The sequence below is a fragment of the Ursus americanus genome, chromosome 32, assembly GCF_024610735.1.
Source record: "Ursus americanus isolate L20-20 chromosome 32, mUrsAme1.1.p, whole genome shotgun sequence".
Classification (NCBI taxonomy): Eukaryota; Metazoa; Chordata; class Mammalia; order Carnivora; family Ursidae; genus Ursus; species Ursus americanus.
The window spans coordinates 29084177-29100544 of record NC_142158.1 but is presented as its reverse complement, the minus strand read 5'-3'; the positions used below and the strand labels follow the sequence as shown (position 1 = coordinate 29100544).

General features: G+C 54.8%; 1 protein-coding gene across 1 annotated transcript in view; it reads right to left on the bottom strand.

The window, feature by feature from the left end:
• The window catches only part of ITPR3 (inositol 1,4,5-trisphosphate receptor type 3), a 67017-nt gene that overhangs the window by 39302 nt on the left and 11347 nt on the right, over positions 1 to 16368 (bottom strand). Inside the window, exons 2-3 of the mRNA XM_045795490.2 lie at positions 12974 to 13044; positions 1569 to 1690 (exon numbers count right to left, since the gene is read on the bottom strand). Of these exons, the coding sequence (XP_045651446.2) occupies positions 1569 to 1690; positions 12974 to 13044 (193 nt within the window). The remainder of the gene's footprint in view (positions 1 to 1568; positions 1691 to 12973; positions 13045 to 16368) is intronic.

Here is a 16368-nt window from a genome sequence, read left to right as displayed (position 1 = left end):
AGACAGCCTACGCTGTGCCTCACTGCCCCCATCTTGGCAGAGTCCCGATGTCCCCAACACCGGACGCCTAGCCCAGACCAAACTCTGACAGATGCACCTGGGGCTACTTCCTCTTCCTCTTCCACCGCTCTGCTCTGTGATATGTGCTCCTAGCCACCGCCTCCAGGGAGCCCTCACTGGTGGGCCACATGCAACTCAGACAGACCCAACCCTAGTGGCCCTCAGGATTTGGTTGGCTTCCCATTTAGGACCCTTTTTTAGGCACTTCGGTCACATTAGCCTAGAAGCTGCCTAGGGATAGACTGACTCTATTTCCTCCATCAGACTGGGGGTTCCTAGAGACAGGGCTCTGTCTCCTCCATCAGACTAGCACTCCCTGAAAGCACTGGCCCTTCCGCCCCTTGCTTCTCCTCAGTCCCATTATCCAGGCCTCATGACTGAGACTGGGGCAAGGGTGGCTGTTAGGGAAACTTGCCCTGTACCATGTGACTTGCTACAAACCTAAAGTGTGTGACGATATGACCGTGTGTGTGTGTGTGTGTGTGTGTGTGTGTGTGTGTGCACGTGCGCGCACGCACATGGAAACGCCCTACACCCAGGCCAGATCCCCAGCTCAGCCTTGGCCTACATCAGCAGCAGGAAGGATGCTGTGACAGACCCCAGCCCAGGAAGAAAGATGGGGTATTTATGACAGAGCTCAGGCAGCCCACCCCCCAACCCCCTCTTTCCAGCCCAGTTCATAGCCCATTTCACACCCACCTCCTCGGGGAGGGGGCCACAAGAAAGCAACGTCTACATGACAGGGAGTGGAGCGCCAGGCCTGAGGGAGGGCCTCAGAAACCGGCTGCAAAGCTGCTGACCACAGCTAAAGCCTCCTGGTCTTTTTTTCGTGGGGACTGGGCTTGGGGCCCTGAGGTCCATCCAGAGAGGACTGTTTAGGATGTCCACTGAGCTGCTGCCCCCAAGAGGCCCATGAGCAACCACCAGGCCCTTACACTGTGCACTGTTGATACGTCCAACAAGCCCAAGGTGGGTCAGAGATCTGGGGGCCATTCAGGCCCTACCACGAACTCACAGGATGAGCATGGAGAGCCCAGCCCCTCTAAGGGCCCCAGGATCCAATTCTATAAAATGAGGGAGGAGGTTAAGACTGGTTCTCAAGTCAGGTTCCCTGGAACCACTGTCACCAGAAGCTAGTGGTAAATCCATGTACAGCTGTACAGGTTGTTCACTGCACCATGGTGTCCAGCCGAAGGGCTGGGTGGGAGCTGAAATCTAGTCCACATTTCACTCATCTGAGCCATGTTCTCTGGGCAGAGAGGACTATGCCAGCCTGGAGGAAGGAGCACGTCCTTCTAACTGGCACAGAGGGCCATATAGATGGGTGGGTCAGTGGCAAGGCACTCTACTTCCCCTCGCTCACCTCATTCGCACCCACGCACACCGATCTCTCGCATGCTGGGGTTTTGGACTCAGCCACGGGCCCCTTGGGCTCTGATGAGCGGCGACCCCCCGCGTGCGCCCGGACCACCAACGCACGTACACAGGTGCACCTGCTGCACGCCCACCTGCAGCTTCTGGAGCAGCACCACGTCGGCGATCTTGTCCTTGTCCTGCTTGGTCTGCTTGGCCTTCCAGTACTGCTTCTGGGCCGAGTAGCGGTTCATGGGACACACCTTGAAGAGGCAGTCTGTGGGAGGGCAGGCAAAGGGGGGAGATCCGTCTGCAACCCGGCCCCCAAATCCCACCTCCACTCTCCCCATCCCTCCCCACCCACCCGCCCCACTAGGGTGGAGAGGTAGCGGTCGGAAGAACCTGAAGAACTTGGAGAAGGCGTGAGCGCAGGATCGCACCGGGGAGGCGGACACATGCCCTCTTCCCTGTGGGAGAGTTATCAGAGGCCCTTGGGCCCCCACCCCAGCCCCGTCTGTGAACGCTTCTGTGGCCACTGGTGGCTGACAGCTAATAGCTGCATCCTTCTCTGGCCCACCACCATCTCGCCCACAGACGCCTGGGAAGTTACATCTTGCCCCCCCCGCCGGCCCCCCAGGAGCAGCTCATTCCAAGCAGCTTACGCGCACACACAATCGTCCGGCCTCTGGAGGCGACCTGTGTGTGGTGCTGGTCACTCCCCAGCTCCCCGCACGATCGCCCTGAAACCACATCCTTGCCTGGCTCTTCCCCGGCCCTGAATGAGCAAGGCTCCCTCACTCCGTCCTCCTGAGACCCCTCCTCCACAGGCTCTGCTTCCAGGGATCTTGACCTAAGACCGGGCCCCTCAAAATTCCACAAACAGGTTCACTATTTCGGAGAGCAGACAAAACACCAGGATTTTCGTAAGCCCAAACTCCAGAGAGGGTGCCGATGCTTCTACTTATCCAAAGGAAGCATGAGCTGGAAAATCCTGTTCTGAAGTGTGGCAGGAGCCGATGGAGGATTCTGGGTCACGGAGAAGCGCTGGCTCAGTGGCTGGCCTGGGCTGCCAATGGCATTGGCTATATGCTCCGTGGCAGTGAGTTCCCCATCACAGGAGGGAATCACAGCCTGGACAAGGGGTTGGGCTCCTGGCCTCTTAGACCCCTCTCATGCCGCAGGGCTGGGCCTCCACGGCTGCACGGGGTCCAGCAGCATGGCGCCCAGGACGGGCGCCCCTCCTTCAGGCCCTTTCCATCTGCCCTCCAAAGGAAGGCTAAGTGCCTCTTCTGGTCAAAGCTGGTCACCCAGCCCCCAGGAACTAAAAGCAAAACGGGGGGCACCTGGGTGGCTCAATCGGTTAAGTCGCTGCCTTCAGCTCAGGTCATGATCTCAGGGTCCTGGGATCGAGCCCCATGTTGGGCTCCCTGCTCAGAGGGGACTCTGTTTCTCCCTCTCTCTCTGACCCTCCTCCCCACTTGTGCCCTCTCTCTCTGTGTCTCAAATAAATAAATAAAATCTTAAAAAATAAAAAAAAAGCAAAATTGGATTTTCTCTCACACCCATGAGCACACAGCCCCTGGTGCCTTCAGGAAGAAAGACTGAGGGAGTCAAAGTTCAGAGAAGACAGAACTTCCTTGAAGGGAGAGGGGAAATGGCAATTCCATAAGTGGATAGAGTCACCAAGACCTGCCCTGCCTGGCCCACCTTGACACCACCAGCACGAGCGGGCATCGCTTCTAGAAATAAGCACTCAGTGTGTTGGACACAAGAAGCAGCTCAGGTGTCACCCCCTCCAAGAAGTCCTCCTGCTTCTTCAGGCTGGGCTGGAGCTCCCAGGGCTCCCCAGGCCCCCCAGCTTACCACAGCAATCTCACTGCCTTGTTAGAGACCACCGGTTTCCCGCCGAAGTCAGAGCAGTGGCCCACGCCAGGGATTGTTTGGCAAAGTGGGGGGAGGGGGGTGGTCCCAAGAGAGGTAACAGCTGGCATTTAGTGGGCAGGACAGGGGAGCTGGACGGGACAGGGGTGTCGGGCACGGGCACCATAAAGATTGTCCGGCAGGACTCCTGCTGAGAACAGCGTGGCGCAAGCTCACAGCGGACGGCTGCGGGCAGTGCTCGGGGCCCAGAGCGGCACACAGAAACACAAAGTATTTTTTGCCTGATTTTAGCAAACAGTGAATTTTTCAGGAATGCAACTCAGATATAAGCTAAGGGAATCTGTGTTGTCTTTTGTGTTGTTCAAACTTTACCAGGAGTTTTTTTTTTCTTTTTTCTTTTTCTTTTTTTTTTTTTTTTTTTTTTGTGCTGTTTCAGAGACTGCATCACTCGTGGCCGCGCCAGACGCTTGCGTTTGTGGCTGCCCTCGTCATGATTCACAGGCAAGCTCCGACTGCTTCCTTGGGCCTTCTAGTTGTGCCCGACATCGACTTCTAAAACGCGCATTACTTCATTAGAAATCGCTTTCCTTTTATGTCTCTTTTTTCTCACACTTAGGGCATTATATTGGCCCCGCTCCCTCCCCCTCCAGCTCCAGGCTCCCTCAGACCCTGGCCCTGGAGCCCCCATTTTATATGACATAAATGTAGATACGCATTGTATTATTTTCGAATTCCAGTTAATCAGTCAAGCTGCTCCCGTTCTGACTGGCTCATCGGCAGGTGGGCGGGGCGGCACGGAGCTCATCCCCGTGTGTCCCCAGCGCCTAGCCCGGGGCTCAGCAAATACCTGCCAGATGAACTCCCTCCGGTGGATGAGGTGGGGCCTGAACTCATAGCCGAGAAGGGAGGGAAGGGATGAGGCACTGCAAGTGGAGGGAAGGGCAAGAGAGCGCCACGTGGACGGAGCAGTGAAGTGACAGCAGCCAGTCACACTGTGGGTCTGGGACGGGAGGGGGCAGGCCAGGACCCTGGGTCTGAGTGAGCCTGGAGCCCACAGGCCTTGGCAATCATGAGCTCCCTGGTCTCCCTGCACGCCCACCCCTCCACCCCCCCACCACCCCCAATCCCGAAAAGAGAACAGAAGGAAAGAGAGATGCTGACCCAGGTCGCCCTAGAGCAGAGGTTCGTAAGCTTTTCTGAACTGACTCACCGACGAAAGACATTCTTGGATCACTATTTCACGAAACAACACGGGGGCTTCCATCCCTGGTAAGCAGGGCAGGCTCTGACGGGGCCGAGAACTGTGGTTATAATATATCTTTTGGACCAACCCAACCAGAAAACAACTAACACAACCGGATTTTTCAAATCGGTATTATTTTAAGACTTCTGAAAGAACAAAGAACTGACAAAATAGTGAAGAATTACTGGGCCCGAGCAGAGGATCAAAGGGAAGTTAGAGGGGCGTCTGGGTGGCACAGCGGTTAAGCGTCTGCCTTCGGCTCAGGGTGTGATCCCGGCGTTATGGGATCGAGCCCCACATCAGGCTCCTCTGCTGGAAGCCTGCTTCTTCCTCTCCCACTCCCCCTGCTTGTGTTCCCTCTCTCTCTGGCTGTCGCTATCTGTCAAATAAATAAGTAAAATCTTAAAAAAAAAAGGGGGGGGGAAGTTAGAGAGCTACAGAAACACCCAGGCTACTTTCACCCTGAGGATATTCACTGATTCCAGAAAACAGGCTTTTTATGTGGATGGCTTCACCAGGTGATCGGGGGGGGGGGGGCAGAAATCCAAGGCAGGCCCATGGAAGGTGGGAGTCTAACAGGAGACCCCCCGTTCAATAAGCTGGGACCCCAAAGGGCTACACTCCCAAGTGAAGGCTGAACCCGAGGCAGAACAGCTCCTTCCAGCAACTAGAGCCCTGTTGGAATGCCCTGGATGGTGCAGGAAACCCTGAACCCGAGCCTGGCTTCGGGCACTCTTGGACAGGTGGAGCCCCAGGAGTCTGGTATTAGGATATGCACACCCTCTCTCGAAGAAGGTACCTTCCTCCTGGTCCACAACCACTCATACCAGATTTCTCAAATGCAATAGCCAGTGTACAATCGAAGCTAGCCAGGGCCTTTTTGGGAGCTAGCTGTCGTGAGAGAGAACCAACCCACCAAACAGACGGTACAAATAGACGTGAAGAGACTCCAGGCACAGACAACAGCTGTAGAACGGATACGCCTGTGCCGCTTCAATCCACAAAAGCCTGAGGATCCCCTCAGAGAAGAGGAAACTATAAAGAGTAACGTCACAGACTGAAAAAGAACCAAATGGAATCTCTAGAAATAAGAAAGCTTCAAAAACCACATTTAAAAACCCACTGAACGCATTTAACAGGAAGGAAGGAGCTGAAGGAAGAATGAATGAAGAAAGAGCGACCCCTAATATGGTGACGCATCCGAATTCTATTCTCTCCAGGTCTTTAAAGGATGGGGGAGCCACTGAAGGGACTTCGCACAACCACTAATGGGTCAGAGCCTGTGTCTGAGTGAAGCACACTGCTCTACTGCAACCCAGGAGCGGGAAGGAAGCCAGACGGGATCCCTCCAGGCTCCCGACTCTTCTAGCTCTGTCTTGGAAACAGACTCCCTTGAACTTGTCGCATTTGTCTTTTTCTCCCTCACATAGATCCTCTCTTAGAGCCTGGCCCGTAATACTTGTCAGGAAATGCTTGCTGAGGGGCGCCAGGGTGGCTCAGATGGTTAAGCGTCTGCCTTGGCTCAGGTCATGATCCTGGGGTCCTGGGGTCGAGCCCTGCATCGGTCCTGGGGTCGAGTCCCGCATCGGGTTCCCTGCTCAGTGGGGAGCCTGCTTCTCCCTCTCCCTCTACTGTTCCCCCTGTTCCCCCTGCTTGTGCTCTCTCGCTCTCTCTGTCAAATAAATAAATAAAATCTTAAAAAAAAAAAAAAAAAGGAACTGCTTGCTGAATGAATAAATGACTTCAGTCCTCTAAAATGTTTGTGGCCCATCTCTATGCACACTTCCATGCTTCTACGGTGCTTTTGGCCCAAAGGCAGCCCCATCAGAACCCCAGAAGGGGCTGGAACCTTTCTTCTCACCAAACCCCGGGGCAGGAGGGTGGAGAGGAAGACGTGTGGGAGGGTGGCCAGGAGACTGGGCTCACACAGGAGCAGCAGCAGCAAGTCAGGGTCTGAGGAGCTTGCTAACAGTCAGGACTGTGCGTGTTGGGGGACATGCACTCGTGGCTGAGGGGACACAGGGCCCGTGAGGCTGCAGACAAGAGGATATTCACATAGTAAACAAAGTCTGATGACCTTCCCTGAAACCAAAGATCCTAACACCCCAAAAGCCACTGCCCCTGGGGGAGCTTTACAAAACACGAACTCTGGGGCGCCGGGGTGGCTCAGTCGGCTGAACATCCGACTCTTGGTTTCAGCCCAGGCCATGATCTGAGGGTCGTGAAATCGAGCCCCGCGTCTGGCTCCACACTCAGTGGGGAGTCCGCTTGGGATTCTCTCTCTCCCTCTCCCTCTGCCCCTCTCCCCACTCATGCTCTCTCTCTCTTTAAAATAAATAAATTCATTAAATCTTTAAAGAAAAAAATACAAACTCCCACGTCCCGCACCGATTCAGCAGGCTGGCGCGAGGTGAGGGGATATGCATCTGTAAAGGCACCCCCAACCCCAAATAGTTCTGCCGCCCCAGCAAGGTGAAAAGCACCAGTGCCGAGGACTGGAGGTGAGAACGGAGCACTGGGAATAAAATTCTACGGTCACGGTAACGTCCAAGCTTTGTGTAAATCATGTAAACACCTGCTTCTAATTATTTTCAACATTTACACTCGACCTACTGAACAAAACACGGAAGACTCCATTGTGGTTCCAGAAGAGGAGGCAAGTTCTTTGGTCTTGATGTAAAACTGAAAGTGCGTCTGGCCGCAGAGGGAGGGGGTGTGGGGCGGCGCAGGGGGGCTGGCTGCCGAGAAACCACGGTGGAACCATGATCCCCGGGTTTATGCAGGTGACAGTGGGAAATCGCGACAGGCTGCCCTCGGGAGGATGGGGCAGAGGAAGTGGAGGAGTGGCCCGGGGGCACTAAATTCTCCTGGAATAAGCATGGAGAGACCTGGGAGCGAACAGGAGAAACAAGGAAGAGCTCAAAGGGACCGCCTTCTCCTACGACATTGATCTCAGCCGCCCCCAGTCCCTCCACTCGGTCCCTCCATTGGCAACCTCGCCGCCGGTCCGAGCTTCGGAGAGCACACCTGCATTTGTACAAAATGTCAAGCGACAAGGGTCTTCAGGAAAGATGGAGATTAGGAAGAGCGCAAGTGTCCATCAGAGAGGACTGGTTAAATACATTCCAAGGGAGCCGCAAAATGGAATGTTCTGCAGCCATAGCAGAGAGAGGTTAGACATTCTGACACACGCTACGTGTGAGTAAACCTTGAGGCCATGATGTTAAGTGAAAGAAGCCAGTCACAAAAGGACAAATACTGGAGGATTCCACTCGTGTGGGTACTTAGAATAGTCAAATTGATCACGATGGAAAGTAGCACGGTGGTTGGGGAGGGGGCGGCGGCGGTAACTACGTCACAGGCTTAGAGTTTCGGTGTTGCAGGAAGACAACAGTTCTACCGCTGGATGGTGGCGGTGGCCATATATCGGTGACAGTGTGCTTAATGCCACTGAACTGTACACCTAAAAATGGTTAAAGATGGGAAACTATGGGGGCGCCTGGGTGGCTCAGTCGTTAAGCATCTGGCTTCGGCTCAGGGCGTGATCCCGGCGTTCTGGGATCGAGCCCCACATCAGGCTCCTCCACTGGGAGCCTGCTTCTTCCTCTCCCACTCCCCCTGCTTGTGTTCCCTCTCTCGCTGGCTGTCTCTCTCTCCGTAAATACATAAATAAAATCTTAAAAAAAAAAAAAAAGATGGGAAACTATGTTAGAGATCTTCAGCACAGTTTAAAAATAAATAAATATTTTCTAAATGTTTCAAACCAGCTAAGTTGGAGAAACACTATTTTCACACAGTTGTCCGGGATACGGAACAAAAATGGGTGTCTAAACAAAAAAACACAAAACACAAAACACAGAGAGTTCAAGATCTCTATACGCTAATATGAAAAGGTCTCCAGTAGGATCCATAGTTAAAATTTATAAAGTAAGAACAACAAAAAACAGAAGAGTGTATATAGAATACTACCTCTGTGTAAGAAAAAGGGGGGATCCCTGAATATATGTTTGTATTTGCATAAAGGAACCCTGGGGGCTGCATAAGGAACTCAGGAAAGTGGTCACCTGAAGGGATGATCATAGAGGAGGGGAGTGGGGGGACCAGGCAGGTGGGAGCAGACCCTCTCTACCTGTTTGTACAATTTTTGATGGTTTAATCATATGAATAAATTACTTAGTCTCTTTTTCTATATGGTTGCCCCTGGATGGGCAGACAGAAGGTACGAGAGGGTGAGGTGGGCCTTCACTGCTTTCGCCTTGAACCTGGAATCTGTATTTGCCTTACTTTTATAAAGGGAGGGGAGAACAAAATTTTAAGGGCCAAAAAACATACCAAAAGATGCTCCATCTCACTAGTCCTCAGAGGAATGCAAATTAAAACCACAGTGAGATGCCATTTCACACCCAGCAGGCTGGAAGAAATTTAAGTGAGACAGACCCAGGTGTGGCAAGAACGCAGTGGAAGCAGGGGGGACACGCAACCACAGTCTGTAGGGGTTGAGCACGCACAGCCCCGGGGGAAGCCTCAGAAGAGCTTCTTCGAACCAGGACCCCCCGCCCTCAGAACACACCCCGGAAACTCTTGCCCGGGAGCCCAAAGAGATGTGGATGGGAGCGCTCACCGCAGCCCGGCCGGCAACTGCCAGAATGGAGATGAGTGAACTGTCCATCAACAGGAGAACCGATAAATGGCTTGCAGTTCATTCACCCAGTGGAATATTACATAGCAATTAACCAGATGCACAGAGCCACGGGTGTCAACATGCAGAAATCTCAAAAACGGTGCAGAACGAAAAATGTGCCAAAAGATTTTCGTATACGGGGTTATAAACACGGGAAACAATACCCTATATCATTTGTGAATGAAGCCCTGTGGATTAATAGCAAAAGTATAAAAACAGGCTCCTGAGTGATACACACCAATTTCTGATGAGTATTTGCCTCTGCAGAGGGAGGGAGAGGAAAGGGATCGGGGAGAAGACCCAGAGGGCTTCAGTTACAGGCATAAGAGGCTTTAAAAATGACAACGTCTGGGGGCGCCTGGGTGACTAGGTCGGTTGAGCATCCAACTCTTGGTTTTGGCTCAGGTCAGGATCTCAGGGCGGTGGGGTGTGGGATTGAGCCCCACATCAGGGTCTGTGCTCAGGGCGGAGTCTGCTGGAGATTGTCTCCCTCTCCCTCCCCCTCCCCCTCTGCTCCTCCCCCCCCCTGCGGTGCGCATGCGAGGGCTCTCTGTCTCTCTCTCTCTCTCTCTCTCTCAGTAAGGTAAATAAACAAATCTTTTTTTAAAAAATGACAAGGTCTGAAGTGAACATGGCAAAAAGGATTTGACAGAGCTCTCTTTACTTTAGCGCAGAGTTGAAATATGTCTTAATAATAACAAAAAAAACCCCAATAAACTGGGCTTGGAAGGCAGGACAGGTAGAGCAGAAGCATAGGCTTGGGGGAGCTGGGGGGCACCCTGCCATATGAACACAGGGAGGCCACTTGGTCATCTTCCTCGCTGGCACCACCCCCCATCCCACCAGCCTGGGTGGGTACGTGGCCCCTACGTACATTACTGTAGCTGGGGGTGTGGGCTCTAAGCTTCCCTAAGGTAGACTGGGCGGTGAGAGCGGTCCAAGCCCTTCACTGGGTCTCCCCATGCCCCCGCATGGAAGAGGAGACAGAGAAAGGGCTCACGGGAGGGACATGCCCAGACCCCAGGGCCTGCTCAGCAGCACGTGACTCAGAGCAGCCATAACCCCAAGATTCCTACGGCGAGGCAGAGGTCAGGGGTGTTGGGCTGAAATGGGGTACCCCACACACTGGGGCACCAGTAGCCTGGGCCTCCCCAGGCCCTGCAGACTCTAGAAAGAATTCCCAGAACATGTCAGGGCTTGGAATGGCCTCAAAAGATGGCTAGAGCTGAAACCACAAACGAGAAGCCAATCAGGGGCTGATGGAGGCAGGCTGGGGGCTTCACTGGGCTTTGCCAGCTCAGCCTGGGGGCTCCAGGGTCAGCGTGTGAGGACAACCAAGCTGCAGGGGGAGAGAGGGAGAAACCAGAGCTCCCAGCAATGGCCGGGCCCACCCCAGGATGGCAGGACAGTACTTGTGGGGCTCAGGACACGGCCATCTCTGACAATACCTGGCCAACTTCTAACATGCCTGCCATGGCCCCCACGCCCTTGCTGGAACCTCCTTCCAGTGCCAGGGTATTTACAGGAGAGAACCAGGACTCCCGGGTGTGAGGCCAAGCTCTGCTTTTCTCTTCTCTCAGCTTCTGTCTCAAAATGAAGAAGTCATTTGTCCCAAATTCTCTTGTCCTGAATTCTAACACTCCAACTGTACCCACCAGCCACTGGGCTGCACAGAGACCGGGTCCTGTCCCAGAAGGTCAGCTCTTCTCAGGTCCAAATAGGGCCCCAGGGAGTTCTGAGGGGCCTCTGCCTGCCTCACCAAGACACCACAGGCCAGGACCTGGGGCAGAGAGGGCAGGGAGGAGGCTGAAGGCTGAGTCCCCTCTTCCATCTCTCTGAGCTGGCTGGGTGCAGCGAGGGCATAGCAAGGCCACAGGGACCACAGGGCAACCCCCCCCCCCCCGATCTTGGGGAGGGCCCCACTCACAGGCTTCGGGAAAATGGAGAGGAAGAGAAAGAAGAGAGTGGGAAGGAGCAACAGGAGAGGAGGAGGAGAAGTCAAAGGAGTATTTGTTCTGCTAAGTGGCTTTTCTGTTGTCAAAAATTGGCCCCAAACTCTGTCCACTGGAACTCTAGGGCAAATCCTCCTCTGCCACACCCACCTCCCTGTCACCATCTGCCACACCACAAAGCTGACTGCACACACCTTGACACACGCACACCCCTTCCCTTTCCAGCCCCAGCCCGCTCTCTGCCCTGCCTCAGCCTACCCTGGGGACCCTCACCCTTCCTAAGAATGTACCTAAATCCTCCAGCTAGAGTGGAAACCTGTCCCTCCATCAGCGGCTGCAAAGCTCTCCTACTTCAGGCTCCAGGAGAGGCCCAGGCCCCACCTCCACCTTCAGGACCCAGGGGCAGGCATGGTCAGAGCTGGGCCTCCAAGCAGGGGGCCCACACAAGCACCCTGAAACCCCTGAAGCCCGGGCCCAAAGCCTTGGAGGCTGGGTTCAACTGAGGGACTCTGGATGGGTCACATCAATGGGAACAGAGAAGCCAGGCGTGAGGGAGGCAGCAGGGGCAGGAGGAAGCCTGAGGAGGGGCTGACGCCTGCGTTTATTCCTCAGATGTGTACCAGACCCCAACTATGTGGCAGATACCGCAAATAAAACAGCGAACAAAGCAACCAGAACGCCTTCCCGGTGGAGGCAGGGGGGAGGGGATGAGGTGAGAGAGGCAGCGGCCCGATGGTGCAGGGCTGAGGGGTCTCCGGTGGTGAGGGAAGTCCAGGGCCAGAGGCGGTTCCCACGGGCACAAAGCCCCACACAGAGGCCCCTGACAGAAGCAGAAGCAGAAGCAGAACAGCAGGCGTGGGGCCCCTCTGCGGGCTGGGAGGGCCCCCCTCCATCTCCTCCACCCTCCCATGGATGGGCAAGGCCCCGGCAGACAGACGGCCAAGGATGCCACAGGATTATCTTAACCCCCGCTTCCCTCCCAGCATCCCTCCCAAGGACAATCCCAGCTAATCTCTCCCCGGAGAGGCAGCCACGTGGGCAGACAAGGTGGCAGGAGCCCGGCGTGTTCCTGCCTGCTCCCACCCTGCCCACCACACCCAGGATCTGTCTGATTGTCTGTCTCGGCCTCGCAGGTAATCACAACAATAACACCTTACCCTGGCTGGGCACGTGACAGCAGGAGAGCATTTAATTCCCTCAGCGCCCTTGGGCCTGCGGGGCGGGGCTGAGGAGCCCACTGACCACGGAGGACACCCAGCCTCACGAGCGAAGGCCCTTGCCCAAGGTCACTCAGCGGAGCCAGGTCGGGGCTCCCCAAGCTCCCCTAGGGCCGGAGTCATCCACACGGCCCGGGGCTGGGGCACACAGGGGGTTCGGGAGAAGGGACCCGGAGATCATGGGTTCCGATCCCCTCACCACGCAGATGAGGAGACGGAAGCACGCGGAAGAGCTCTCACCCCGCACCTCCTAAAGCTTGAGGAAATTCTCTTTCCCTCCCCTGCTCCCTCAGAAAATGCCCGGTCATGCAGACAAAGAAGGCCTCGTGGCTGGTGGGGAGCTGGGGGGAGAACAGCTCCCAGCCAGAAGTGGGTGTGCCCCTGAGAAGTGGGGTGCAGCCACCAGGAAATGCAAGCAGAGGCCATCTGTGCCAAGATGGCAGCGCAAGCCGAAGGAGATGGGGGCAGCAGGGCAGCGCCTCGTCTAACCCGGCCTGTGGGCGCTGGACGGGGTCTAATGAGTTCTGTCCAGGGCCAGGACCCAGCAGCCTGGGAGGAAGGCTGGGAGTGGGGGCGGGGGTCTTACCTCGGAACTTCTTAGGGGGGTTGTCCAGGTCCCCCGCCGCGGGCTCCACCACACAGCGGTCATCCACCAACCTGGGGGACAAGATAGCCCAGTCAGTGGGAGAGAAGGGACCATCTCCCCGGGCATCCCTCCCTCGGGGCAGGGGATTCAGGGCATCAGAGAGGCCTCCAAAAAACCCCTCTCCATCATTGTCAACCCCCCCCAACCCATCAAGTCTTTCCCTTTCCTGGCACCACTGTTAAAAGAGATGGGGGAGCCCCAGGGAAAGCACAGAGACACACCTGGCCCACCCCTGGCCCCCGCCCTCTGCCAGATGGAGCTAGAGATGTCCCATGAGGGGGTCTGCCTCCAGTCTGGGCTGCCACACACTGCAGATATAACTCTCACGAAAGCCCTGAGACCCTGCTGCCCAGACCTGAAAGGGCAGCGGGCAATGGAGGAAGGAAAGGGAAGAGGACTAAGACAGAGACGAAGTCAGAGAGACTCAGAGAGGGTGGAAGGGAGAGACAGAGAGAGCAGAACAGAAAAGATAAATAGAAAAATAAGAAGGGTACAAACAGAGGCACAGAGAGACTAGAGATGGACAGATGGGAGAAGCTAATGAAACACAAAACGAGGGGGACCATCCTTTGGTCTCAAAGACAGGACAATGAACCTTGCACTTTCTCAACCTCGGTCAGGCCCCATTTCATACCCTCCTGTTTGGCCTACCCTTAGGGCCCAAAATCCCCCCTCTTAAGCCATAACTGGAATTAATCCTGAATCTCTGGAGGACATCCACCCATCCATCCATCCATCCATCCATCCATCCATCCATCTACCCACCCACTCATCTACCCATCTACCCATCTACCCATCCACCCACCAAACAATCCATCCATCCATCCACCCATCCCTGCATTTAAGTCTTCAATGCCATCCCAGCCTCTAGGATACGGTGATGATGATCCACCATTTCAGAGGCCAAGTCGATCTCAGCACTTCACAGCTGTTCCGTCTGAATTCTCACCAACTTCCCACAGGGGCTAGTCATTAACACCATTTTACAGAGGAGGAAACTGAGTTTGAAGGTGAGATAATTTGCCTGAAGTCACAGAGCTGATTCCAAAACATCCTTCTCCTCCTCCCCTCCTTGGGTTGACTAACAAGGCCTTTTGTGGTCTGACCTCTACCCACTCCCTAGTTAGCCTCACAACTTCCTGCTCCAACCATGCTAAACCCCCAGTTGATCCCAAGGTCCCCGGAGCTCTCAGCGTGACAGAGGTGTCCACCCCTGCAGTGGCAGTCTGCGATGCCCTTCGTGCCCAGCTCCCCCTGGCTTCCCACCAAGACCCATGCCTAGCAGACCTCATTTATTCTTCTGCCCTCAGCCCCTCTCTCTAGTCTGTGAAGTCTTCCTTGGCCAGTGCCCTCCCTCCCACTGGGCCTCCTTCCCCTGCGCTCCTGCAGCACCCAGTCCTGGCCTGGCCTGCTGCCCTGTCTCTTCCTATTGCCACTAGTTGCCATATCTACACTATGGGTTCTTTGAGGACAGGCCGCTGTTTTTCCTTTCGGCATCACCAGCACTTTACTCAATGTGATCCATAAGAATAATGAAAGCAAGCAGGATTTTGTGTCTAATGTTTTCATATATTGTTATTTAATTTTCTAAATCTATTTTGTTATTATTTCCATTTGGCAGGCAGAGAAGCCTGAGTACAGAGAGGTAAACCATCTGGCCAGGGACACACAGCCAGCAAGCAGAAGGGCTGGGTTTTGAAGCCAGGCCGAGCGGCGTCAGAGCAGATGCTGTGCAGGACCTCACAATGACGGGGAGGGGAGAGGCAGCTTGCTCTCTGAGGACCCCCCTTGTCTCCTTCCCTTTCCCTGGCCCCCAGCACCGGCTCAGTGCTTGGCCCTCTGCCCTCTCCCATCTGCTCGCACACCCTTGGGCATCTCAGCCACACTCATGGGTTCAAAGGACCACTGAGACACTCACCAGTGACTCCCATATCCGCCCCCCCCCCCCCCGCAAACTCCAGATCGTAGCTCGAACACCTCCACCTGGATGTCCAGAGACATCTCAGACTCGGCAGGTTCAAAACGGAGCTCCTGGTCCGCCACCTAAATGCACTCCTCTTAAAGTCCTCCCCATCTCAGCTGATGGCAACTCCATTCTTCTCATTGCTTGGGCTGAGAACTTGGACTGATCTTTGGCTCCTCTTCCACTCACCTCTCACACCCCAACTGTGAGGAAACCCTGTGGGCTCTATCTTCACGATATGTGTGGAATCTGACCGCTTCTCATCTCTGCCACCACCAGCTGTCACTGGGATGTGAGTAACTGCCTCCTCATCGATCTCCTGATGTCCCCCTCCTCTCCCTAAGACCTGTTCCCCACACAGCACACACACCTTTACTTTAAAAGGTGAGTCAAGTCAGGGCAGTCCTCTGCTCAGAACCCTCCAGAACTACCCATCTCTGCATAAAAGCCAAGAATTCACAAGAGCTGGAACCCACACGATCCAGCCCTCACCTCTCTGACCTCATCTCCTCCCCTGCCCCTTGCCCACTCCACTCCAGCCCACAGCCCTCCTCCAGGCTCCTGAAACCTTCCAGGACACTTGGAACTGGTTCTTTCGTCTGCCCCTCGACACCCTCCTGGCTCCCTCCCTCACCTCCTTCAGATCTCCACTCAAATGACCCATTCCCCTGAATACCCTCCCTCCCTATCCTTCTTAAAACTTGGAACTGCTCCTTCTCACACTCCTTACCGTCCTCCCTGCCTCACTGTTCCCACAGTACTTCTCACCACCTGGCCTGCTGTATATTTTACAGTTTGTCTATTTTGGTTACAACCCCCCCACCGGGGATGGAAGGGCCATGAGGACAGGGATGTGTCTGTTTGGCTTCCTGCGGTATCCCTGGCACAGAGCACGCACACACACAATACACAGTGAGTGAACGAATTCATTTTACTGGCTTCTACAGAAAGGATATGAGAAGCAAAAGGTAAGGTCCCCGCCTCGGGGAGTTCAAAATCTCATTGGGAAGACAAGTCACACACTCAGAAGAGTTAATGATATAAAGAATATGTATTAGTGCCAGCTGGTGGTACCAACTATGGATTGTGTCCAAATTCAGGGAAGGAACAGGTCAGAGCTTGGCCACTCAGAGAAGGTGTGAAAGAAGAGCCAGGAGCTGTACAGAGCCTTGAATAATTCATAGAATTTCCTGTAAGACATTAGTGATCAGATTAGCTGCTTGTCTCTTAGCAAAGCCCTGAAGGGAGGGGACACCGGGATGGTTGTGTTTTGATGGGGGAAGGGAGGAAGCACCGGCCAGGGCCCGGGACCCGGCACTGCTGGGGGTGCTGGACAGCCACAGGGCATCATGGAAGTCAGTGTGGCTGAGGG